The 26,739-nt window shown below is 51.5% G+C and overlaps 1 protein-coding gene across 1 annotated transcript in view; it reads left to right on the top strand.

Moving 5' to 3' along the window:
• Positions 1-10,320: 10,320 nt before the first annotated feature.
• Positions 10,321-26,739, top strand: part of LOC104367123 (probable E3 ubiquitin-protein ligase DTX2) — a 35,630-nt gene continuing 19,211 nt past the window's right edge. Inside the window, exons 1-3 of the mRNA XM_033007416.2 lie at positions 10,321-10,346; positions 11,372-11,763; positions 16,520-17,105. Coding sequence (XP_032863307.2) covers positions 10,336-10,346; positions 11,372-11,763; positions 16,520-17,105 — 989 coding nt within the window. The 5' untranslated portion in view covers positions 10,321-10,335. The remainder of the gene's footprint in view (positions 10,347-11,371; positions 11,764-16,519; positions 17,106-26,739) is intronic.

The raw sequence follows: 26,739 nt of genomic DNA, 5'->3' as shown, positions 1-26,739 counted from the left end.
TCCTCCTGCTGCTCTCCAGGCCATGAGCAGTAGGTGGGACCCTGTGACATGGGGTCTGAGGAGAGAAGCTCTCACACCCACAAACCAACCAGCAGTGTCCAGCAGCCCTAGGAGAAGGGAAAGCCCCAAGTGCAGTTCAAGAGCATTTCTGTCCCCCTGTCTTGGCGTTGAGCTCCGTCGGTGCAGCTGGAGCTGTGGTCCTAGCACACGTCTGTGCTACTTGTTAACCTAAGTACTAATTTTAACGTATTTTCTGGCAGTTGGGAAGTGCTGAAGGAAGGGCAGGGCTGAGGAAAGGGCAGCTGCAGCTCCCAGAGATGCTCAGAATTGCCCTCAGCTGCAGCAAGCTGGAGCTCGAGGGGAGGTACCCATCCCCTCCCCAGACAAAATCACCTTTGTTCCTCCCGGTAATCTGCTTCCTGACCAACGTGCTGCAGAAACCATCCCAGCCAGGTGAGAAAGAGCAGCCCAAGGACACAGTGCTGACAGGCAGCTCTCTGGAGGGCCAGCTGATCCTGCCACGGGCTCCGGCTGGCATCCAGAGGTGCTGCGGAGCAGCCGTGGTCCTTAGGTGGAAGATGGGAAGGTATGTGAGCCAGCACAGGCAGGACACAGGAAAAACCACAAAACCATGGACGAAATGCAAAGAGTAAATTTATTCTCATTACCTTGCAACCCGGGGGATCTCCACAGCAGCACTCAGGCAGAGGCACACAGGCGGGGATGCCGGCCCTGCAGAGCTCGGTCCTTGCTAGCCAAAAAAAAAGGAGAAGAAAGAAAAGATCACAGACCTGCTGCTTTTGCCTGTATGTATCAGGGTTTTCTTTCACAGGCATACTTTTCCACTGTGCTTTGATCTTTCCCACAGCTGGGCAGGAATCTCAAGGATGTTCGATAAGATGCCTCTGAGTCTCTCACAGGCCTGTGTTATCTGAACACAGACATTCTACCTGTCAGGCACACAAAGCTAAACAACAATTAGTGTGATATATTGTTTTTCAGCACCCTAGCTACAAGTCACTGGAGCGTGCTTACAATCCTCCTTGCTGATTCCTTTGTATTCCCACAGATGGGAAATGGGGAGCTGGGTCCCCTCCGTTGGTCACAGCAAGGGCTGTAATGGGGACGATTTTCTTTGGGGTACATCTGTAACTCCCTCCCTTTTCAGTGTCCCCTCTCATGCCATCACCTCTCCGGGGTGTAACCTCACCCCGTGCTGGTATCCTATGGGATAAAAGCCGCTTATATACATGTCTGCTGGGACCAGCACTTGTCTGCCAGCACTGGGGAATATGGGCAGCCGCTCCTCCTGAAGCATCGCTGGTATGAGGCGGGACTGCTGCAGCCACAGCTTAAGTGCTTTTAAAGAAAGACAAGAGAGCTCCAACCATGCCAAGCGTGTGATTAAGATCTGGTGACCTGTCCGGGGACAGACAGACTGACAAGGCAGATGGGGTGGACATCACTGCCTGCTGGTGCAGGAACCTGTGTGGGATAGAGATGCCGTGACCGAGCCTGACACTTAGAATCATAGAATAGTTTAGGTTGGAAGGGACCTTCAAAGGTCCATCTAGTCCAGGCTGGTCCAGAAAACCTCCGGGGGGATGGATCGCATCCACGGCTGCCGCACGGCTGTGTGCACTAGGTGGCATCCATTTTCAGGAAGAAACGCTTGAGGCAGCTGGGAGAGGGCTTGGGTTTTGGCAGAGAGCAAAGCTCCACTGGTCCCAGCCCCGGGGACCTGCCCGCTCCGGGGTCAAAGCAATGGGCAGAGCAGGGAGAGTGGTGTCTGTAATTAGCACTAATGGTGAGGTGAGGGTGGCCAACACGGGAGAGACGAGCACACGACCCAGAGGACTCAGTGCTGGCAGCTTCTTGGCTGGATTTTGCAAAGGCAGGGATGGAGAGAGACTTCTTATGTTGGTCTGTAGTGACAGGGCAAGGGGCAGGGGTTTAAACTGAAAGAGGGTAAATTTAGATTAGACGTAAGGAAGAAATATTTTACAGTGAGGGTGGTGAGAGATGGAGCAGGTTGCCCAGAGAAGCTGTGGATGCCCCATCATTGGAAGTGTTCAAGCTCAGGTTGGATGGGGCTTGGACCAACCTGATCTGGTGGTGACTGGGGATTGGACTAGATGGTTTTCAGAGATCCCTTCCATCACAAACCATTCATGATTCCATGACTTCCCTGGAGAAGGCAGGCAGGGGGGCACAGGGAGGTTAGCGGAGCTCCCAAAGCATCTCCCACCACCAGCAGGGACTGGGAACATGTCCCCTGCAGCAGCCAAATCCCAGGTGTTGGAGAGCAAGGTCAGCCAGTAAGAGTGAGATGGCCTCAACAGATCCCATCTCTTCTCTGCTAATAGGTCCCTGGCAGGGACCAGCAGCAGCTGCTGCAGAGGAAAATGAAATGAAATTTCACCTATTATCCTCTGCCTGCAGAAGAATTTCTTCCTAATTCTTGTCACTTTGGGTTTGTCTGCTTGGGGAAATTAATCTGAAATGAAGTGGGCTGTGAATTCAGAGTGCCGCAGCAATCCCAGCATAGCCTGGACAGGCAGTTTGCTGAGTGGCCAGGCTACTCCTTGGAGCACGAGGCTAACCCTGGTAATTTAACAGAGCCTCAAGCACCAGGTTTTATATACATTAGTGTAGGACGTTGAATCAAAAATATGTGAGATGGAGCAGCCATGGAGAAATTAATTCAACAGCCTTCCAGCTTTGCTGCAAGAAAAGAAACAGGGAGAAGGCAAATATTTGGCTAGTTACCCCGGTGTGCAGATGGCTCAGACAGAGGCTGATCCCATGTCAGAGGGCTCGCTGCTTTGCATACTGATCTGGTGACCATGCAGAGAAGGTGGTTTTGGTGTGTGAGCATGGGAAATAAGGGATCCAGCTGAAAAAAAAAGCATAAAGGACTGTGTTAAATGCTGTGGATTGTTATGGTAGAAATCATGTCAAATATCATACCAAATATTTTTACAGGCAGTGAGGACTATGAGGTCTGCATCCCTGTAAATAGCAAACAGGGTCCATAAGGAGAACTGGACGGTGAGGTTCACCTTCCAGGCTCCAAAAGCATCGAGCACCTCTGCAGCCACTCTCACACAAAATAGTTGCAGGAATTTGTGCAGCGGGGTCTGGTGGGCTCAGCTGTTTGTCAGACCCGGGACTCATGTTGCAAATGGTACCTCGGCTCTGCTAACTGCTTCCAGGGTGCTGGACCACCACGGCATACAGCTGTGGCTTGGACAAGTGAGGCAGAGGTATGAGAAAAGGGTGGCTGAGGCCCCGCAAAGCTTTGGTATTGCTGAGACGAGATACCTCAGGCATCTACTGTGCCTCACGGAGCCTTCCATGTACCCTGATGCAAGATATCCGTCCAGATCAGCACATGAATCCCTGCTCAAAAATAAGAAATAAAATATAATATTAAGAAGAAAATAAATATAGCGCACTTCTAGATTCTTCCACCAGCTCACCCACCGCCTGGCTGGTTTATCCCCATGGTGCAGCCCTTCCCTTTTCCCAGTAACCACACCCAGTGCACCTCTGCTCCTCCACAACCCCGCAGACGCGCCGCAGCCCTTATCTGCGACACCCTTCACACCCTGTAGCATCATCTAAAGCCCTCGCCCAGCTTCCCTCATCACCAGGGCTCCTTGCTCCTCACTTGCAGCACCTCTTCATCTTCCAGCCATGCCGTGTAGCTCTGCCAGGCTCAGTATGATCTATTCTTCACCATCCTTGATTCTCCCTGAAAACTTTTCCTGTTTAGGATCAGCGGGTATTTAATGCTTGCCCACCTGTGTGACTGCACGGATCAGAATCTGCTGCCAGCACAGCTTTGTGAAGCGCACCTATCTATTTTTCAGGCTTGTGTGTATTGAGGTAGAAAGGAAAAAAAATCTTCACATTGCTCTTTGGTTCCTAATTACAGCCACAGGAGACAGGAATTCTAAGCACCTGCGTTGTAAATGTGAAACTTATTGCTTAAACAGACACATTACAAGCAGGCTATCAATCACATTTGGCAATTATTAGTACTTTGTGAGTATTTTGAACTCGAGTATGTGACAGTGTCATCCATCCTGGAACAGAGAAATCCATGGGCATTTGCATACAAGGCCGAACTGCAGGGAGATACAGCTCCGGAGGATTTTTACTGCAGCTGCAATGGTTATGTGCTTGGTGCTATACATTTTCTGTAAGCAGAAAATTGATCCTATATAAGCTCTGGAAAGATGAGTCCCCTGTATGCAACCCAGGAAGCAGGGTTTTATAATATCCCCCCATGCCTATGATATAAAGTAGTGCTATACAATATTTTGCTATAATTATTGAGTCCAAGCATAAAGTACTTTATTTTTATAAGCCGTTTGGAGCACCTCTGGGGCAGGAATATCACGGCACATCGTGGATGAATCAGTGCTGCTGGGTAACGTCCAGAGGAGTTTCAAGTCATTTGATAAGGACTGGCAAATGCTTTCTGATTTGGAAATATCTTGGTGGTGGTTTTAATTTCGGCTGCTGAAGCGCCCATCAAGGGAAAAACCCAGGTGGGGTCTGACCTACCTCTAACACAGTATTAAGAAGGAATCCACCTATCTGCAAGGTGTTCCAGAATTAACGTAATCTCTAAATAAACACGTCGTGCACGGGGTCTGATCAAGATGAAGCAGGCAGCTGGAAGGAAGCGGTGCCCTATTGTTAGAGATGTCTGCTGCACACGTGCATTATATTTAATGATCCTCATCCCGTGCTCAAACAACGAACACGGCAGTGATCTCCAGGGGTTTGCTTCTGATTTACAGGAACGTAGATGAAACCGAAAATAATGTAAATGAAACCGAAAATAACTCTCCTCAAGGCTGCAGCTGAGCAGCTGAGCAGTCCCTGGCTGCATCAGGCTGGGGGTGGTCACAGCCCCCCCAGGAGTCACACACCATCTTCAACGGGCTGAGCCAGTGTCTAGAAAGCAGATCCCACATCCAGAAACATTCAGCTTTGTTAGAGGCTGCACCTCGAACGAGACATAGATGTCACAAACTCTGCTGAACCACGGGGGTAGAGGTAATAAATATATAAAAAATGTGTCTATTGTTTCTCTAAAAGGAGCAAATTCTTTATCCCAGAGCCAAGATACTGCAGAACTAGTGTCAGGAGGAGACCCCAGTGGTCCCCACTTGTCCTGGAGCGGGATGCTCCCGGCAGAGGAGTGGTGTAAGGCAGGAGAAACCCAAAGTGGGAGCAGAGCGCAGAGCTGTTCAGGGCACGGGGGAGGGCAGGGGCTGAGCACCAGCACCAACACCTCTCTCATTTGGTATGACCAAAAAAAAAAAAAATTTAACAAAAGGCATCAAAGTAAAAAGCTCTTCAAAGCCATGTCAGCATGTATCACACACGTGCTCACACTCACAGAGTATCACTTGCACGTGCAGTATCACACTCACACGGAATCACACACACAGAGAATCACACACAAAGTTCCACACAAACTATCAAACACACAGAGGATCTCACGCATGTGGTATCACACACTTGGTGTCACACGCACAGTACGACACACACATGTGCTCACACTCACACACAGTAACTCTCACCCACAGCATCACAGTCACGCACGTGCAGTCACACACACACACACAGAGCATCACACTCACAGCATCACTCACACCCCCGGTATCACCACCCAGTATCACAGTCACGCATGTGCAGTGACACACACTCACAGAGTATCACACACACCGTATCTCACACACCCGGTATTACACACGCTCACACTCACAGTATCACACACAGAGCATCACACTCACTCACACCAGGTATCACACACCCGGTATCACACTCAACGCACGTGTAGGGACACACATTCACACGTTACCTTACACACATTATCTCACACATGGTATCACACATACAGTATCTCACACACACGGTATCTCACACACATGGTATCACACACACGGTATCTCACACACGGTATCTCACACACACGGTATCTCACACACACGGTATCACACACACGGTATCACACACACAGTATCTCACACACACGGTATCACACACACGGTATCACACACACGCTATCACACACACGGTATCACACACACGGTATCACACACACGGTATCTCACACACAGTATCACACACACGGTATAACCACACACAGTATCTCACACACGGTATCTCACACACACGGTATCACACACACGGTATCTCACACACATGGTATCGCACACACACGATATCTCTCACACACGGTATCTCACACACGGTATCACACACACGGTATCTCACACACACGGTATCACACACACGGTATCACACACACGGTATCACACACACGGTATCTCACACGGTATCTCACACGGTATCTCACACGCTCTCTCACTCACAATACCTCACACACGGTACCTCACACACGGTATCCCACACGCACCGTTCCTGCCCCGCCCCTCGCCCCGCCGGCCCCGCCCCCCGCACTCTATCTCCCAGGCGGCCGCGCGGGCGCATGCGCAGTGCCTTCCCCCGCCGCCGCGGGCCGGGAAGCGGCAGCCCCGCCGCCGCCGCCGCCGCCGGGACTCGGGGTGAGGGGCGCGGCGGGGCCGGGGGCGCGGCGGGCCTGGGCTCTGGGCTGTCTGGGTCGGGAGCGGGCGGCCAGCCAGCCGGGAGTTCCCCTGCGGGCCTGGGGGGCCGTTCCGCCTCCTCGGCCTGCGGAGCCCGCGGTGGGCCCGTGAGGGGCTCCTGCCCCGGCCGGGAGGGGCCGGGCGGGGCCGGGCGGGCGCTGTCCGTGCTGCCGAGGCCGAAGGCCGCGGTGGGCGTGCGGCAGGGCCGGCCCTGCGGCTCCGGCTGCCCTTGCGGGACCCGGGGTTGCGCTTCCCGGCGCTCGGCCCGGCTGAGGGCAGGGGCAGAGCCCTCCTGGTGCTGGCCGGAGCCCTCGGGAAGCCGGGGGGCCCTCCGGATCGTGGCAGCTTCGCACCGCCCCCCCGTAAACGGTCTCCCCGTAAACATACAGTCTTCTGTGCCCGGGAGGGCCCCGGAGCGAGCGGGCCGGCTTTGGTGGGAGCCTGTGCTCGGGCGTACCTGCCCCCTGCCTAGCTGTTAGGCAAACGCTTTGTTTTGTTTCAGTTGCGGTCTTTATTTTCCCCTCCGAAGGGAAGTCCCTTGAAGCTTGTTTTGAATGGAAGGAATCCAGGTTTGGAGCGGCCGGGTTTTATTTCTTCTTTTCTTTTGGCTGTCAACCCAGCCACCTTGTGCCGCCAGCATCGGCAAAAGCGGGAAGAAGGCAGGAGTGCGGCGAGGGCAGATCAGTCTGCGTGGTTGGAGTTATTACTGCAACCTCCTCTCTGCTGCCTTGCTCTATTCTTACTCCTGCGTTGCTGCTAGCTGTGTGCAAGTCAGTGCTGGGTGCTCGTGTATGAAAAGATGTGCTTAGATACGAGTTACCTGGCAAGAGCTTCAGACCCTGTTGCATCGCTGTGTTCGCAGTTCAGGTTGTGTTGGGCCCAGAAGTGCACATTGGATGGGGTGGAGGTGGCTGTGGGGGCCCTGACTGGGTGTTTTGGTGTCAGGGTGGCACAGGGCACCTGCAGTGCTGCTCCAGTCGTGCTCCCTGCGCAGGGTCATGGGTTTATGGCAGCCCCGCTGCCTCCCGGTGCTTTATGTGCTCTCTTAATCCGCGTGTAATCTTTTCCCAGGGGCTCTTTGTAGCCCTTCCCGTCCCATCTCTCATGCGGGTTCGTGGTGTTTAACAAATCCCTCCTAGGCACCCTCTTCTCTGAGCAATCTGTTGAAAAGTCTCTGTTTTACCAATCCGGTGACTTTTTTTTAATGCAGCCCAGCTCAAGGGCTCCTGAGGCTCTTCTCTTTTCCAGGTACAAGCTAGCATATAATTTAAACTTTTATCAGAGCTGTCAATTTCAGTTCACAGACTTAAAAAGGGACTTGGCATTTTTAGAAATCATCTCAGACCCGTGAATTTGAGGATCCTGCATTTAAAATGAAAGAAAATTCTGCTTTCTGGAAGTAGAACAGGTTTGAGAATTAAATATGTATTTCAAATGCTTTAATTCCCACCTGCCCCTCCCCAGCTTTCTCACCATCATTTGCTGGAGCTTGAGGAGCAGGGAGTGAATCTGCTGGGAAACACCACTGAAATGCACCCAATTCTTTTCCTGTCCAAGTTCCTGATTAAAGCCATGTGGGCAAATGTTTCAGAGGTTGTAGTGGGGAGTAGGTATCCAACCAAACAAATCCAAATTCAAGATCTGAACCCTTGTTACAAACTATGTCTGAAGTGGAAGGCAGTTGGCTGGAATATTTAAGTTTGCACTTCAAGTGGTCAGGGTTTTGTTTTCATTTAGGCAAGTTGGCCCATAGGATTTCTAATTGAAGCCAGGACTGTTTGGTGAATAAGCATAGCTTTTAGGGATTGGTATGTCACTTAGCTTTTCAAGGCACTTTTAAAGCTCAAGGTAAAGTGTTACAACCCATGAGATTGTTAGCAAAAATGTCTACCTACTCTCTCTGGGCTGCCAGTCTTCCCAGGACAGAGCCAGCATGCAGGAGCTGGTACAGCTGAAGTGCTGCTAGCATCCAAAACGCAGCGCTGGGAAAGTGGGATGTTTAACACATCGCATGCCACAGCCGGCCATCTCTGCTAGCAGCCCACCCCGAACCCTTTCAGCAAACCAAGGGGGCTGAAAACTATACAAGCAGCTCTGGTATTGAATATCTCAGCTTTTAACATTTGTGTGCTTCTGAATTCACGGAGAGGGAAAATGAGCTGCAACTTCAGGCCTTTTTCTGTTGTTTGCCTTAACTCAGGCACTCGTGTAATTTTGGCTTACTGAAACTCTCCCGCATTCCTCGCTTCCCAATCTGTGCAAACAGCTGCTGGCTCGAGCAGCGTTCAGGCGAGAACTGGCAGGAGGCTGAAATATACCCCTTGCTCCTCCTCTGGACCAGCAGCCCCAGCACAGGAAATATTTTTCCATTCTGATGAGGAAGCGAATGCCGGAGCACGCGACGCTCATGTGCAGCCAGTCCGGGTACCTTTGCGTGTGGTCCAGGATTCAAAGCATCACTGCCATCTGAGGGGGTGAGCAATAGGCTTTTGTCACCCAGTTGTTCTTGACCAGTGTCCCAGTGAGTGCAAGGTGGTATGTGAAGGAGGCGGCTTTTCTGCTGGGGTGCCCTCTTTTTTCCATTTCCTTTGGCTGTGTTTCAAAAAGGAAGGAAAACAAATCACCAACTCCTTCCAAACAGCCTCCTCCTTCTCTCCTGCTTGTGGCTGTGGGGTGCGCAGATGATTATTTGGTAACAACTTCGGGGGGGTGGGGTGGGGAAAGGCATTGGTTCTCTGTTTAGGGTTCAGACCACCTAATGCTGGTGGGTAGGACAGAAAACCTGCAGCACTGCTCTGACTCGCACTGGTCCAAGCCCAGCATGGACACGCTGGTGGTCCCCTAGGAGGAGATGTGTTGGTGTGAAACCTGCCATAAAAAGTACTGTCAGAGGCAGGTGTTGGGTTTGATACCTCAAGTTCTAATTTGCTGTTTTGAGCAGTAAAATAACTGCCCTTGGTGCTTTAGGGGAGAATGAATTATATGGAAAAGGTCGGTTGCAGAGGCCAGGGTTTTCTCTTGGTGATTTGGAGCAGTTTGTCGCCAACACCAGTTGAGCTGGAGGTGTTCTGTAAAAATCTCAGAGCAGTTCATAAACTAATTTACAATTAATTCCAGGAGAAAGTGTTGCTTTCCTCTTATAAATGCAGACATGTGGGCGTGTCTGTTCTTCACTCGCTCTTTTTCTATTTCTTTTTTAAGCTAGCAAGCCACACGAGCGTTATGGATGGGACACTCCACAGAGCGTGGGATCTTCCCCCATCTGGCAGGGATGTCATTCTCCGTGCAGGTGGCATCCTCCAGTGGAATCCACCCACTGCTTCTCTGCCTCTTGGGAGACCTGAACTTTTCCATTTGACGGGAATGAAGCTCAAAGCTCCCTGCTGACTGCTGGGAGTTAAGCGAGCAATCAGTGACGTGAGACCTTAGGAAGCAGAAGGCAGCTTTATTTTAAAACAAAATTAATTTCACTCATTCAGTCCTACCCACCTGCTCGCGAGCACCAGTGGGGGAATCTCCAAGTGGTTGTCCAGCATTTGGGCACCAAAACATGTGTGTCTGGATGGTCTGGACAGGATTTCTTGCAATGACACAGCAGACAAGGAATGCCAGATATCAGACCCCTGGTGTCTCTTGGACAGCTTGGCACGTGGTGGCTTTGGGTCTGCCTTTTTCCATCCCTTGGGGAGCTAACAGTGATGGTGGTATGTTGTCTCTGTAAGTCGTTAGGATTTACTCACTGCCCTTTATGTCTTTATCTGGGTGTCTTAAGGCTTTTACCTCATTCTCTGTTCTTCCCCAAATAATTTCTTGGTGACTTGAGTCTCTGGCTTGAGTCTTTGTTGATGCAGATTGTCCCTGCTTTCAAGATGTTCCTTGTTTTCCAACCTGAGAAGCTGCAGCTAGGTATACTGTGATCTTCAGGACCTGCTAAATCATCTGCCCTCGGCACAGGCTGTTTATTACTCCCTGTTTTCCTCCTGGTGCTTTTGTACTCCTTCCCATCCGTTCTTCGCTTGGATCACATTCAACATATGTATTACTGTGATTTGCAGACTGTTCGTAAAGAATTGTCTTTGAGCTTTATGTGCATATATAACGCTTCACAGAAGGAGTCAAGGGATTGATCGTGGATCAAAACTGGGTGGTCAGAAGCCTGAATGGAGCTGACGTTGTAGCTCAGAGGCTCAGATCAGTGGGAAGAGTTTGGGAACCACTTGTGTAGCTGAGTCATTTGTGTGTACGAGAGCTTGGGGAGCTCCTGCTCACAAGCTGGTGACTCGTTTTGGGGTGGTGAGAATATTACACTGCCAGTCTGGTGCTGAGCAGGGTGGGGAAGGGTGCAGAGTGTCTGCTTGCCTTGGCATGCTCCGGGCTGGTGAACATCTAAACTCAGGTCAGGGCTTATATATCTGCTTAAAGTGGATCATCTGCAGCACTCTGGTGGTGTCCGGTGGTGCAAACCATAGGAAGCAGTCTTACCTAAGAGTTTTTTCTCTAAATTGGCAAGAAAAGTTGCTAGCATTGGCTGGGAGTGGGTAGTGGTACCTCATCTGCCCTCAACCAGAGAGTTTTGAGGCCACTCCACTTCTCTGTAGTCTCCTAAATGCATAGAGAGCCTCTTCTGTGAAAGGCTGAGCTTATTTCCCTCTATTAAATGGCTTGTGTGGTATGGATGCAGGGTGGGGTGGATTTGGGGCATCATTCTCAGCACTGTGTGGTCTCTTTGTTTCTTGCTGCAGGTCCCCCCCCCGAAGAAAATGGTGTAAGGCGAGCCAGCGCAGCTGCCGCTTCCAACCGCGGCGTGCCCAGACCTCAGGGAGGAACATGGCAGCAGCTCAGGGAGCAGGGAGCAGTTCAGCCGGGCCGTCCGGACTCCCCGGTTCTGCCCTGGGGCACAGCAGCAATTCCACAGCAGTGGCAGTGTGGGAATGGCAGGATGAATTTGGCAGGTGGAGGCCGTACCAAGGGAACGTCTGCAGCTACATTGAACAGGTTTTTCAGGCCTCTCAGCAGAAGGGCCGGCGTTCGGGGTCGGGGCTTGTCAGCAGCATCCCTTTGGGACGTGCGGATCCTGTCTTGGCCCCCTATGTCATCGACATCCCAAGCTTGACGCAGTTCCGGCAGGATACAGGTAAGGGAGCTCCCCTGCCCGTGCTGGCGTTTTGATGAGGCTGCGTGTGTGCTTGGGGATAAGTGGGGCCTCGTCCTGTGGAGGGGAGCGCTACAAAGCTCCGCTGTCTGCTGCCACTGCTGAGCAGTTCTGTGAGGGGTGGCAGGTCTGCTTCTCTCCTGATGCTGGCTGCCACCCAGCGTATTAGCACGTGAGAAAATCAATGTTGGCTGGCGTGAATCTGTGGGGCTGGGTGCAGGCAGGCAGCAGTCATCTCTTAAAGAGCCTCATCACGGGACTTCTGGAGCTTTAAGCTTGTGAGCCAGAGCCTTCAGAGCTGGAAACTTTCTTCCTGCCCCCGCTCACATCCATTCAAGACCACTTGCATAAAAAGGCCTTTTTACGATGCAAACCCTCCCGTTTGAATCCCTTGTTCCCTCTGCAACTGGAGTGCCAGCTGCTTTACCTTGGCATGCCGCCCTGCGCAAGCTGCTTTGCGAAAGCCTGCAGCCCCCGCAGAACGCCGTAATGCTGCAGCAGAATATTCCCCACACTAGTGCTATACGAGGCTGGCTTGCTTCCTCCCAAGGAGGAAGGGCAGGCTGTGTTTAAGAGCAGGATTGAGACCTAATTTTCATTCTCATCTCCTCTCTCTTGGGGTCACTGAGGCTAGCAGCTCAGATTTTGCCGAGATGACTCCTACCCTCTTTTGCTCCAGATGTGCCAAGCAGCTGTAGCTTAGAAAGAGTGTAGGGGTGGAATGCGTGCTCTTCATCTCTGGAAAATCCAGTGAGATCCCAAATTACACACCCTGAATGAATGGCTGCTTTGGAAAATTCTCCATGCATCAGTTTCCCCTTTGCCAACATCTCTTCCATCACCTCAGGACACAGACAATCATCACCCCAAGCTTTAGAGATGGGCAGTGTGCTGGCGTCCTGCCAGTTGAAGCAGTGAGTGATAAGTGATATCTTGAATCAGCTGCACAATTGGGCAATTCCTGGAGGAAGGGGAAGTGGTTGAAGCAAATGCGAGTGGTTATCACAACTGCATCTGGGCTTTTATTCTGACCTGGTGACCTTAGGATTAGTTTTTCCAGCGGTGTCCTGGGTAAGGAGCTTTCTTAGCTGGTTGCCTTGGCAGGTCTGCTCAGCGTGGCCTGTTTGATCACCTGGAAGCCCTGCTGAGGCTGTGGCTTTCAGCAGTACAGTGTGGACCACCACAGCTGGCACCAGTGGCTGGTTTTTGTCTTCTTCATGCCTGACTTGAGAAGGAACCTTCCAGCCTCTTGCCCTTTCAGGCACTGCTCCAACACATGGCAGCAGTCCCAGGCTGTATCTTGTATGGAAATGGCCCAGTTTGGTGTGGGTAGCAGAGTGCCTGTGGGGAAGGTAAAAGATGTGTCCCCGTGTGACTGGGACATCCTTCTCCACAAGTGGAGCTGTCTCTCTGCAAAGGTCTTGTATCTCTTTAGACCCCTGTGAAAGATCTCAGAACACCTAGCGAATATTGTCCATCTCGGGATGGTTTGGAATTGGTCACCTTTGGGGGAGAGCCCAGTACAGTTTTGGAAATTATGTTGGCTGGTGTGATCTTTCCTTGGATGAGATCTGCGGTTGAGCCAATAACAAAAAGGCTGATTCCACTTCATGGCTCTCTTGCAGCTTTTCCCACCGATTCAGAGGGATGCTGACCGGAGCGGCCAGGTCTCTGAGCCTCCCTCCACAAGTACCTGTGTGCTCTGCAACGTGACTATTGCAAACACTCTCATATCTGCTTTCAATGGCCCAGTTCTAAGCAAAGCTTTTTCTCTCTGCAGGGCTCTGCCTTAAACGTGAACCTTTCTGTGCAAGCAGCCAGCTGACCTTTGTCATGTGCTGGAGAAAAGAATCCCTACAGGAAATATCCCCATGAAAAATCTTTAAACAGAGCAAAAAATAGGCTGTTGTATTCTGCTCATTAGCTATTAGACGGACAAATAGGCTCTTCAAAGGAAGCCAGGGAGAATAACAGGAAACCAGTGTTAACGGGACCAGCATCCCCACCAAGGGGGAATGACAGCTGTGCAGGGGGATCTTTTGGGCAGGATTAGCCACGGGCTTCAGCTGCTGGTCGAGGCAGATTAGCTGGGAGTGAATGCAGGGGAGCAGCAGGAGCTGACTCTCACCACAGCTGTTTGCCCACCCTGAGAGGAATGCCACTTTCCCTGCCAGCCTGGGGGAAGGGGGACATCTTTCAAGTGCATGTCTTTGGTCTTGCTGTTGACTCCTAAAAGCTTTTCCCTCTGCTGCTCTTTGGGGGTGTTAAAAACACAAGTTGCTTGCAAACTCAAGTCTCCTCTGTGCTGCTTTTAGCTTCTGACCTGGAGCAGGGGCAGGTTTGTTAATCTCCTCGGTGTCCCGCTGGGCTTTCTGACACCTTGCTTTACCTGTGGTCGTCCCCCTTCTCCTGGGAGCAGGTTCCCTGCACTCATCTCTAGATGTAGTGTGTTTCTTCCCATTTCACTTCCAGCCCAGCCTCATCCCTAGCCCTCTCTGCAGGGGGTCGTCCCTGATGTTGCCCACCTGTTGAGGCCATAGGTTTGTGGTTTTAAAACTTGGCAGGATTTGCTTGCTGGATAGGAGCAGTCTGCTAGAATTTGGTTTTGGCTGTTTCATCTGCTTTCCTGTGTAAGATGTCAGTTCCTGGCTGGGGAAGGTTGCCTTGGTTCTGCTGATACCTGCCAGGAGAAGGCCTTCTCTCACAGGTGTCCCTGGGCTTCGTAGTTGAGCTGTTGGAGTTCAACCCCAGTTCTTACTGCGGAGCTTGCTGTATTTCACTGGCTGCCAGTAGCTTTTTAGGTGTGCTGATGAGAATGTCTGTTGGATGGTGTCACTGGGGAATCCCACTCTGCAGTAAGCAGGATGCTTGGTGCTGCTCTGGCTGCTGGAGCAGCAGGTTGGGAGTAAGTGCTGCACCTTTCCTGGCTGCTCATCCCCTGCATGGGCTGAGGCAAGCCATTCCAGTCCCCAGAACCTTAAGCTCATCAGCAGAAATGGGAGTCCTGCTGTTCCTTGCTTTGGCATGTTCTGCCTTTGAGAGTGTCTCAGCCTTTTGTCAACTCTGGCGCTCAGATCCGTTTTTCCCGATTTAGTTTCTGCAATGACATGTGGGCCATAGCTGTGCTTCAGCCCAGGGTCTCATTGTGGTCTGACCACCAAAGCACTGTGCAGAAACCACCAGCATAATTTACAAAGAAGCCTGGGAGTGTGATAGGATCAGAGATGTGACTTTCATGCTGTCAAGCAGAATTTTAAGCAGCAAGGAGGCAGTTAATGCCCTTACGGTTTGAGTCAAGTCCTAGCAGTTTCCACAGCACCTCAAGAGCCTGGGGTAGAAATAACAGCAGTGTGAGGCAGAGATACTCAAGCCAGCATTCAGCCAGCCAGAGCTACGCAGGTAGCAATTGGGTTTTTGACAGTGTGGAGTCCCACGTGGGCTGTCCTCCCTCTCTTCCTTGGGGTGTGCTTGTTGGGCATAATGCTTGCTTGGGTTGCCTGCCCCCCACGGAGCCACCAGCAACATCCTGGGGCAGTTTTCCACAGGCTTGAGGTGCGGATACTGTTTTTACCTGTGATCCTGGAGCTTGGGGTCATAACTCTCACAACCTCTTAGGAGGTTTTATTTTATTTTATTTTCCTCTCTGTACTGCTGTTCTTTGAATTACTCCTATGTTGTAACAACTAGCTGTGTCCCTGTTCACCCCCACCCACCTGCATCCCCAGACTCTTGCCCTGGTGGTGTTTCCTGCTCCTCATTCTCAGTGCAGAGTACTGCTGTGGATTTTCCCAGCAGCAGTCTTGACCCTGCTGCAGGAACTCGTTTTTGCAGAAATTGCAGAGCTTCTGTCCTGTTGGGTGTCTTACCTCCCTCTCATTAGGCTTTTTCTTTTTTAAAGAAAGGAATAAAGTAACCAGGAGTGAAGTCACCCTGGCGAGCCAGGCTTCCAGGGGGTTTCAAGCTCCTGCTGTTGAGCAGCCTTACAAGAGTAGTATGTCTCCTTTAATTTCTCTTCCTTTGCCTGAACAGCTGCTCTATCCAGTTTCCAAATTACTTCATTGCCTTCTCCTCTCTAGTCTTGCTATATCTCCCAGCAGTCAGGAGCTCAGAGAAGCTGGCCCTGTCTGTTCCCTCTCCAAAGTCCTTGTCCTTGCCCTTGTGGGACTTACCCACTCCTCCAAGAGCAAAATTGCCCAGACCCGTTTAGCGAAGTGGGCGTCTAGCCCCTTAAGCACTCCTGCAAAGCACTTCCTGATGGTGGTGTATCTCTATAGTTACTCTGTTGTTAAGGCTGTGGGTTGGGTTTTTTTAACCAGATCTGTGCCTCAGCCTGATTTTTACCTTTTTTTTTTTTTTTTTTTTTTTTTGTTAATGTCAGAGAGGCATATGTAATCACTGTGCCTTTGTGCTCGGGTGTGTCTGTCTCTACATCCTCTCTCCTTCCCTTCTTTCCCACCCTTCCTCCCAGTAGCTTTTGAACCTGTTGCCAGCCCGCAATCAGATTTGGCAAAGGGACAGGGATCTCAGGGGTATTGCATTTCTCTCAGCTTCATGAGCAAACCCAGCCCTGTCAGGAAGAGAAAGTCTGTTAGTACCCCTGTTGAGGGAGAGGTGAGGAAGGCCACTGTGATGTAGACACCACAGATCTGTGCAGAAAGAAGTCCCTGAGACAACACCTCCCGTAATTCTCTGCTTACAAAATGTTTTTATTTATTTTTCCCCCTCTCTCCACGCACAGGAACTATGCGGGCTGTCCGCAGGCACCTCTTCCCTGGGGACTCTGCTGCTGGGCAGGGCATCGTCTGGGAGTGGCAGAACGATGAAGGTGGGTGGTCCCCCTACGAGATGAACGTCTGCGTCTTCCTGGAGCAAGCCCATGCCACGAACCACCAGCGAGTCGATCTCGGACCCCTGGGCTACAACTACGAAGTTGACTTTGTGGCTCAAGTCCAGACCAACAAGACCACGAGGTTCCGCCGCAGCGTTCAGAGGCGCCTGGACACCCCGTACCCCGTGACGGCCTCCCCGGCACCCCTTCACACGGGGGTGGCTTGTTCTTGCCAGCAGTGCTGGCTAAACAGTGGGACTGGTCCCATCACCACGCGCTACCGCCACTCCATGATAAACTTTCCCAACTCTTCCACTGCTCATCAGGTTTCTGGTAGGACAGCATCAGTAAGTTCTTCCAGTGTCGGCTTCGTGCCCTATAACAAACCGACTTTGTCTGGAGCAAGGTCAACACCGAGACTCAATACACAGAGCACCTGGGCTTTGCCTCAACCTGGGGGCCCCAGCACAGGACTGTCTGCATCTAATGGAGTCAGGTACAGACCCTAATTCACCTTCAAATAGTGTGCATGTGTCCAAGAAACCTGCCGTACTTGGGTCTTCATTATCTAGCAGCCTCTCTGTCCCAGAGGACTTTACAAGGGTCTTCTCCCTAGAAGGAGAGAGGTCTGTGCCTTCGTGTCCAGTACAGTGGATGAAAAGGCTTCTCCTCTGCTTTCTCCTTCTTTTCTCCCACTTGAAACATAGTCCCTGTCTACTCATCTCCCTGAACCACTGGAGAAAGCAGTCAGGTTGAGATTCTGCAGGTTTGAGAAAATTACAAGTGATTGGTGGTATTTCAGGTTACACTTAAAAACAACTTGGGGGGGCAACTGAGTGAATGAAAAGGGGACTTGTGAACACCCTTATTTAATTCAAAATATGTGGTGAACAAAGTGGAAAACTGCTGGGTGTTCAAAGCTCTTCCCCTTGAAGGAGGGACCACAGGACTCACTCTGTGGATGAGACCTCATGAATTCTTTGACAAAATCAGAAAGTCCGTGTTGGACATTAAGGTGAACAAGCAGGAAAAAATAACACACACCCCCCCCCCCAAAAATGTAGATTTGATCAATGATTTTTTTTAAATCCATTGTGAAGATGCTTAGAAAACTAAATCAGTATTTTACTTTCCCCTTCCTTTGATACCTTGAACCATATTGATCCCTCTATCTGAAATCAGTGGGGTGACACTAGCAATTTGAGTGGTGTCCAGGCTATTTGTCAGGCTAAATGCTGATGCAGACCAGAGATGCCTCTGGTTAATCACAGAAAAGTTTCATTTTGCATGTGTTGAAGTGCTACGGGACTTTGCTGTTGCGATGTTGGAGGACTGGAAGCACAAGCAGGACGCTAAGTGATTTAGAATCCAGCTAAGCACTGCCTCGTGAGGGTTTTGCCATGCCCTTTCCCTCATCTTCCTTCAGCAATCCTCTCCTGGCTGGGTGCTCAGGGTGGGCTCTGGGTTTCTGGAAGGAGCTAGTTACTTTGAAGGAAGGACTGGCTGTTGTTGCAGTGCTAGGTGTGGTCTAGCTTTCTGTGGTTCTTTGAGCTGTCATCCCCCAAATGCTCTGGCTTACATGGATGGGTCAACCATGCTGGCTGCTCATCCATTTTCACCGTGGCTCTTCTCTGACAGGGCTGAAACTAGAATGCATCTCGCAGCACAGGATTTCAGCTCCCGTTGGTGAGCAGCTGGAGCCGAAGGAGGGCTGTGTTTGCACTTCACCGGTGTGGGAGGAAGGGCTTCACTTCTCTTCAGGCCTATTCAGCTGTTGCCAGCTAAATGAAAAGCAGAGTCTCATGGTCTGACAGTTTGCTCCTCTCCACGGCATGGGCTGCTGAGCCAGCCTGCTGTTGGTTATCCCCCGTGGGCTGGAGTGGGGCTGCAGCACTGGGCTCCAGTGGGGATCTTGGGGCTGGGGAGATCGGTGTCACCCTGGCAAAGTGGGGCACTTCGTGTTCTTGCAGGATGGCCTCTGTGAAGCCTGGACACACAAACCAAGCCAGAAAGCCTCTAATCGGCTTTCAAGGTCTTAAGTCTTTCTGTGCGTAAGCCATTGCTAGCAGAGGTCTTTGTGGCCTGTCTGTGATAATACTTGCACTAAGTATCTGCCAGCATTAAACTAAGGAGCTGTCTGACTGCTCCCTCTGTTTGTAAACGGCTAGAAGTGTACAGGGCAGTATATGCATTTCACTGTAAATAATCTAGGTGCTGAACCACTGTGTGAACACCTGAGAAACTAAAGGGGAACTTGCCAGGACTGATTTACTTGTCCAAGCTACCCCGAGTAAATAGAGATAAGAGATCTAGAAGGGTGTCAAAAGCACATCCTGCTAATCACATGAGGCACAGGGGTTTGTGGTTTGTTTTGAATCTCATTTGTATTTTAAACAAGATGGTGGATCTTGAGATATTTTCCTTAGTGTCATATCAGGACTTTCCTTCTCTGGGGTCATCTGAGTGAAATGACTTCCTGCATCCTGTTCTTCTTTCTCACAGTCTTTTTTTGGTGCTTTCTTTGCACCTGGTGATTTTTTGGTGGCGTCTTAAGCCTCCACAGTACCGCTGTGTGCCAGTCACCTTCGAATAGAGCTGAAAATCAGACCTCAGCACTGCCTGCTGGAGCCCCCAGTAAGGCTTTTGCTGTCTCCTGAAGAAGCTGCCAAATTCCCCCTCTTGGAAGCTGCTGGTCAGTGCGTGGGGCTGCTGGGCTGCCTGGAGTCCCTGTCCTTCCCCAGAGCCTCAGTGTGATTTGCAAAGTGGCCCTCAGGGTGGGAAGATTAAAAACGAAGAGCCAAATGCTGCAGCAGTTGCCCCGCAAGCCTTCCTGGAGCCGATCAAGGTCTAGGTATGTTGTAGGCTACTGATGGGGGGGCACAGGCTGTCCTGATGGGAGAGGGATGTTCGGAGAGGGGTGGCATGGACTTCTTACCATGAACTGAGCCCATGGCCCAGGCAATGCTGGCTGGGAGGAGAGGGGCAGCCAGGAAGAGACCTGAAGGTGCCCAGCCAGGGCAGCTGGAGAGGACATTGGTGTAAAAACCAGCTGGGCTGAATCCCAGGAGCTGCTGGGGCAGCTCTCAGCAGCCGGTTAAACCCTCCAACAGGCAAGTGCTGGCAGAGCTTGTGCTGGGTTAATGCAACAGCCCTCCGGGGCTGGCATATCCCCCCACACTCCTTGCTCAGCTGCTCCAGCTCTGTCCCTTCTCAAGCACTGCTGAAGGTGGCTTTCGTGGCAGGAGCATCTGGTCCCCTCCGTGTTGGCCAGCCTGGGGCCAGCAGCAGAAGGCAGAGCCCTCCCGGAACAGGGGGACTGCTGCGGTACTGGTGACAGCGTTGGCCACGGCCGAGCGATGCCGTTGGGCAGTCGAGGTCTGGCTGTTGCAACCTGTCTTGCAGCTCGGCAGTTCATGGTGTGCAAGGGGTGAGGTGGCTGGTATCTTGGCACTAATCCCTGGCCGAGCCTTTCTGAGGGGTGCGAGGGGGATCCTAGGGTTACATCTTCGCTGGGGACAGCAGAACATGCCACGTGGGGAACGCGGCAGCTCTTCGGACGCCTGGAAGGGAGCGTGCAAATGCTGGCAGACTTGGGATGGGCACCCTCTGTGCAAACCCTGCACCCCCAGCTGCGAGCCTTGCTGCCCGTGCTCCTGCTGGCTGTCTGGCCCCGCGGGGGTGCGAGCGTGCCCTGAGCACGGGTGTGCTGCCCAGGCCATCGTGGCGAGTGTGATGTGAGCCCTTGGTGGAGCCGAAGCCTGGCCCAGATGTGGGGATGCTGCTGGGCACTTGCATGGCTACAGGGCTTGTCGGGGGGATGTTTTTGCAGGCAGGATGTTAGGAGCTGTCTTTATCTCTACAACTCCGTTCTCTTTATTAACACCGGTGTTTTCCACTACACATATCTGTGGAAGCCTCTCTTTTCCATACCCCGCTGCAGGAGCATGCCTGGATCACAGATCCAGCCTGCAGCCATTCACTGAGCCCAGAGGGAGGCAGCATCTGGAGGCTCATCCGAACAGACCCCAGAGAAAGTCAGAACAAAGATGTGTGGTGGTGGCTCTTCATGGATGATGGACAATGTCTGAATCTCCAGTCCTTTGGGATTAGTTTTGCTAGGGGTGCTCTCCTTCCTCCCTGCCGGACAAATACACACGGGGGGTGTGTGTGTGTGTGTGCAATCTCTGTCTTCCAGTACAGCGCTGTACGTGAAAGAGACGTTTTCAGCACCAGCTGGCACCTTGAGATGGCTTTTCCCATCACCCCTGTGCTGGGTTTGAGTCGGAAATGCTGCTGGGTGGGTGTAATTGCTACTGGCTGGGGTTACAGTCTCAGGCTCGTGAAACCTATGTTCCAGCAGAAAATACTCTAATTTCTGTGAATTAGGGGAAACCTGAGTAGCAAACTCTAACAATGTGTTTCATTTAATTCCTAAGCCCAGAACATTCCTGGGTTATTTTATCCCCTAGGTTCCCCATCTTCCCCCCTCAGTTGGGCCTGGCGTGGTGTGGTGGTTAGTTCCCCTTCCCTCACAGCCGCTGCCCTGTCTCCTCCTGCATCACCAAATAGTGCAGCCTTTGTGGCAGTGAAGATGAAACACTAATTATCCCACACTAATTATCCCGCCAAGGGTTTCTGTCTGCATCCAGTGTGCAGCATTGCTCGTTCTCTTAGCTGTGATGTGCAACTCCTGTGTTGGCCTGTGCTCAGAGACCAAAGGGAAGGGAGCATATGGGTCACAGTGGATCCCTGGTGTCTAGTAAATGTTGTTTGGCTCCAAAGTAACTCTGGCGGATTACTTGCTTTTACAAAACTGCTTATCTTCACGAAGCTTGCAGGGATGACCCAGCTCCTGCCTGTCAGAGCTGAGCTGCAACTGTGAGAAGGGCTCAAATGCTGTTAGGGAGAGTCTGAAAGACAGTGCGGTTGTGTATATCCAGTTTCTTTAGGAAGTGCAGCTAAAAATGGCAGCACTGGAGCAAATATCTCTTCTGCAGGGCTGAGAAGGAGGTGTAGTTCATCCTGGAAAGCTGCCGAGCTCCCTGTGTGGTTGTGACAGTTATTTCTAATAGGCAGGTAGGAATAGGCACCAGTATGGGCTTAGTAGCACAGGCATGCCTGGGCTTTTGTGGCATTGGCAGTGATTAAATGTATTTTCTGCTTGCTGTGGGGCTGGAGGGCAGATGCTGGTGTGAGAGAGGGTGGAGCTTAGGCACTTCACAATGCAGGTTTAATTTCCCCGTGCTCTCAAGAGGGTCAGAGTCACTGCAAAACTCAGAGAGGGGTGCCAAGGCTTAAATAGATGCTAATATCCTTGGCTTTGCTGCTAATGTATTAAATGCATGTGGGCAAGTTATTTTGCTTCTCGGTGCGTTAATTTCTTCCTGTGTATTAAACACAGTTAATGAGTCTGGCCTCTCACAGACGGCACTGAAATCTGCAGCTGGAGCCTGCCGCAGCAAGGGTCCTGTCCTGATACCAGCGCAGTTAACCGGACTGTGGAGCAGGGGTCAGCTCCCCAGGCTCCCAGCCACCTCCTGGCATGATCCCACCCCGCACAGGGAAGCACCCATCCCTGGAGCAAGAGCTAGGTTCCCCTGGGCGTGCTGGCTAATTACAGGGCAGGGCACTCCATAAACAGGGTGAGGAGTGCCCTGCTTGTAATAGGAGCAAGTGAAGCTGCAGGAAGCAGTCTCCTGGGGGATGTATGAATTGGTGCCCCAGCCAGGCAAATCCCCACTACAACTCTGCTGGCCTCTCTGAGCTTGTGCAGCTTTGGGTGCTGGTCTAGGTTGTGCCTAGAAATAAGTTAGGCAGCTTTGTTTAAAAGCATGGGGACCAGGGGTCTTGGGACTTATAGTATTGTGGTGTTCCTAAGAAGGGTCTGGTGCTGTGCCCCCAGATCTCCCATGGGGAAGGATCCACAATCAGTGCTTTGTAGGATCAGGAGGTATAAGCAAGGGACCAGAACCTGGGCAGGGCCTTTCCTTTCCTCTCTCTTCCTTTGCATCTTTCAGCTTTGTCTGTAGGCACGCCCACGAGCTCTTCAGGTGGTGAGGAGGGGCTCTGCTTGGTGCTGGTTCCACTGGGCCCACAGTGGCTTGTCCTGTAGCCCTCTGTTAGCCGGTGTGGCTCTGCTGCCGAGTGCTCTTCCCGAGCAGGAGCAGGGGAATCTCCTCTGCTCGGTGCCAGGAGCAAAACCACAGACCCACATGGCTGTGTGCAGTGCACCAAAAAGTCTTCCTTTAAAGGGATTCAGCCTGGGATTTGGCATCTTCTTGAGAAGAAAGGTAGGGGAGAAACTGCTGTATGGTCATCAGTGTCATCATACACTTGGTTAGCCCTGGGAAGGGGGTTAGAGCTTTGGGTGTTGCGGTAGCACTCGGTGTTAATGTGAGGCAGGGCTGGATACAGCCCTGATATAGGAGGAGAAGTGTTGGCTGTTGTCTAGAGGGCTACAGAGCTGCCATGGTACAGGAGTATGTGGCCTAGCAGCTGGTGTGCAGGGAGAGAGGAAGGAAGAAGAGGCTGCATCAGGTGGAGAGGATGGGTTTCTACAGACTTCCCCACTTCTGCTCCATTCAGATATTGTGTATGTGCTGCTTAAGTAATACTCAGCTCAAACCAGGCTGCCCAGTGTTTGAAATGGCAGCAGCTGTGGACGCCAACGCTTCCTCTCTGCTCTTGTGCTTTGCTGTCTCACTGGTGTTGCCGTATCTTGAAATTCTGGAGAAGCAAGTGGTTTTGTCATGCTGGAATATCAGTCTGGCCTGTCTGCCCCCCGTAGCAGATTGCCTGGGAACTGGTGATGAGAAATCTTATCTGGATCTTCTTGATGAACCTCTGAGGACACTGTCTTATTTTGTGTCCCTTTCTTCACAACCTGGTGACCCCTGTTGCACACAGTCACCTCCAGCATACAGAGCAGCGGGAGAGCAGCAAATGTCAGGACAAAACTGGACCAGGGAGGAGGAATCGATAGCAGTAAATGTTCAGGGAATTCAGGCATTGACTTTCAGGTGTTGCAAGCACAGTTTGGCTAGGAGTCAAAGGCACTGACTGGTTAGAAATTCATCTGTGGGCAGCAAAGGCAGCGAGAGCAGGTGTCTCAGTGGATCCCTGTCATCTCTCCACACTGCAGTGCTTGCTCTTGCACTGATGCCCTCCAGATCTCCCTCACACAAGACCCGACACCAGCCTGCCTGCATCAAGTTATCTCCTAACTCAGCCTGGCTTGAGTAAATCAGCAGGACCTCACCCCAGCCTGGCTCCGGCTGTCTCCCAAGCAGCCAGCGCTGGTAGGGTGATACTGGAGTAGCTTGAGTCTGTGCTGAGGGGTTAAATGTGTCTGTTCTTGCTGCTGGTGAGCCTGCTCTCCGAGTCGAGGCACAGCCCGTGTTATACTACAATAGCAACATCCTTCCTTGGTGCCTCCTTCCAGAAAACCCACTTTAGACCCAGGGTAAGCTCCAAGTAGCATTTCTGCACCTTTTTTGGCATAGCCACACTTCCTCCCATGCACTATGGCTGCACATCCACCCAGGCAGTGTTGTAGCAGAGATACCTCAAAGCAGAGTGGATTTCCCTTGATTTCACCAGCCTTAGGTCAGGGCTTTCTGCAGATGTGAAAGAAACCCCAGTGTGTGGCAGCCCTGCCGGTATGCTCACACGGTGTCACGCAGATGGGCAGCGCATCCTGTGACGTTGTTAGCTGAGATGCTGCTACCTGAATGTGCGGGTGTTTAGCCCACGTGAAAAAGTTGGTTTCTCCATCATCACATCAGTTGGCTTAAAGCCTCCAGCAGTCAAAGCTGACCCACTTTGCCGTTACACCAGGAGTGCAGCTGATCAGCGACTGTTTCCTGGCTGATGGATAGTAATTTATCTGCAGTGCACTCACAGTTTCCAACACTTGATTGCTTGCAACTGCATCAATTGCTTATATCCATTTCCCTCTGCAAATCTCAAGGGCTCTTCTCACTTCATAGAAGCTCTAGCTCCTGGGTGACTTGGACTTGAGCCTTGTAACGCAGGAATGAAGAGTGAAGAATTTCTGTCAGTCTTCTCAGAGCATGGTTACCAGTAATCCCCGTCCCAGAACAGCTCTGGGTTTGCTTTCTTCAACCTCAGATGCGATGACCCTGGGCTCCAGCCCTTTGGAAGGACCCTCCGTTGCCCATCTTCTTTCCTGGCAGAGCAGAAGGTTCAGCTTTGTGCTCTGTTGTATTTTTACCTTCCAGAGGGAAGTGAAAGCACCCAAGGTGGCTGCTGTGCTTCGTGGTGAAGCACAAGCTCTTCAGTATCAGTCACATGCAGGGTCACAGACTGGGGTGGAGGGGGTGCCCAGCCACCACGTTGTCATCTTGGCTGCTCAGTTGGAGGAGGGAAGGAGGACAGTTCCAATGCCTCTCTGATTTTTGGGAGCAGGTCTCAAGTTCCTTTTCATTATCTGGTCCTCAAATACCCTCCTTGTCTGCAGCTGGAGAGGGAGTAGCCCTGCTACTGGCCATCATCTGAAGAGGATACAGAAATGAAGGGATGAGACAGAGAAGGAAGAGGGAAACACCTGAGAGCGAGCTGTGATGAAGAGGCTGAATCAGGAAAGCAAACAAAAGTCATAAAGAGGAGTTCTGGCATCTGATTCAAAGTCCTTTGAAAGTGAGGGGAGAATTTCCGCTGTATTCAGTGGGTTTGAATTGGGTGTAGCGAGAACATTGCATCATTTGAAGACATTGCAAAATTGGGGGCAGCAGAGGGGAAAACACAGTCTTTGAATCAGAGACAGAAGGGAAACCTCTGTGGTCTGGAGAGCTCTTTAAGGATCTGGAAGAGCTGGTCTCGCTTGGCCAGGGGTTTCTTCAGGTGGCTCAGCACGTGTGCGGGAACCTATTTCAAACCGCGGCAGGTAAGAGAGGAGGGAAGTGGGGATGCATCCCTGTTGTGAGGGTGGAACACAGCCGCGTGTCACTCACAAATCTTTTCAGCTCTGGTCATTGTCATGGAAATATGGACAAAGATTTTAGCAAGGCTGAAAGTAGGGACCTCTGCCTGTGATGCTATTTTGGGCACGGTGGCAGCTCTTGGATCCCAGCTGGAGAGAATTAGGTTCCCCCTATATAACGGATGGCATTTGGGCACTTAACCACCTTAGTCTGCTCTGTGAATTCTAAGCAGCTGGGCAGGTTTGATACTATTCCGTGTGTTTTGGAGTGCCCTTTGAGATGGTTGTCTGAATGCACTGTGTATTAACTGCAGCTGATGGGCACGAGCCTGGATCTCACACAGGCACACGTGCCACGTGAGACGAAGCCCATGGGTGGCTCCTCTGTGCCAGCATGTTGGATTTCAAATGTGGCTCTAGCTTGCTTTCTGTAGGGACCCCCTCATCAGCTTTCATGCTGCTGCTCACCCTTTCCTTCCCAACTCCTGCTGTCAGGTATTTGCATGACCCTGGCTGCCTGTGTATCCCAAACTAGCTTGAGGTGCAGCTGCCAGTGCTGAGAAACAATGCCAAAACAAGTAGGTTAGGAACCTGAAGGGGATGTTTGGTGACCAAATCCTCTTGATTTCTAAAGGAAGGTGGATGCCAAACTCATCTAAGTTTCCTTCAACCTTTCCTCCCTTGTTCCCACATCTTGCAGTAACCTCTTGGATGTGCAGGGAGAGTCTAAGGCTTGGTTCTGTTCAACCCAGGACTGCAGCTATGTGTGCTCAAGTGCTTGTCTTGGCCTTTCCCTGCCTCAGTTTCCCCATCTGGACAGCAGTGGGGGGTGATAATGCTTGCTTCCTTTGATCTATGCTATAACTATATATATATATCTAAACTATAACTTCTCATAGAGTATGGGGCTTCACACTTCAGTGAGCAGTGTTGCTCTGGTTGGAGGCCTGGTCACCTGGAAGGTTTAAGATGAACTTTGCTGCATCCTGAGCAGTTCCTGGCTGTGCACTTGTGCCACAGACCTGCTGGTGAAGCAGTCTGTCGTGGTGCAGGTTGGCTGCTCATGGGAAGCTCTGTGGTGGAGCAGCAAGAGCAGGATGTATCACAGGATCAGAACAGGGGGTTGACAACAGGGTCCACCAACAGACCCCAGCAAGAGGAAGGAATGAGTCAGGCCCAGCATCTAGCC

This window comes from Tyto alba, unplaced genomic scaffold, assembly GCF_018691265.1.
Source record: "Tyto alba isolate M040663 unplaced genomic scaffold, T.alba_DEE_v4.0 Super-Scaffold_19, whole genome shotgun sequence".
In the NCBI taxonomy this organism is placed as follows: Eukaryota; Metazoa; Chordata; class Aves; order Strigiformes; family Tytonidae; genus Tyto; species Tyto alba.
This window is presented reverse-complemented; position numbering and strand designations above follow the sequence as displayed.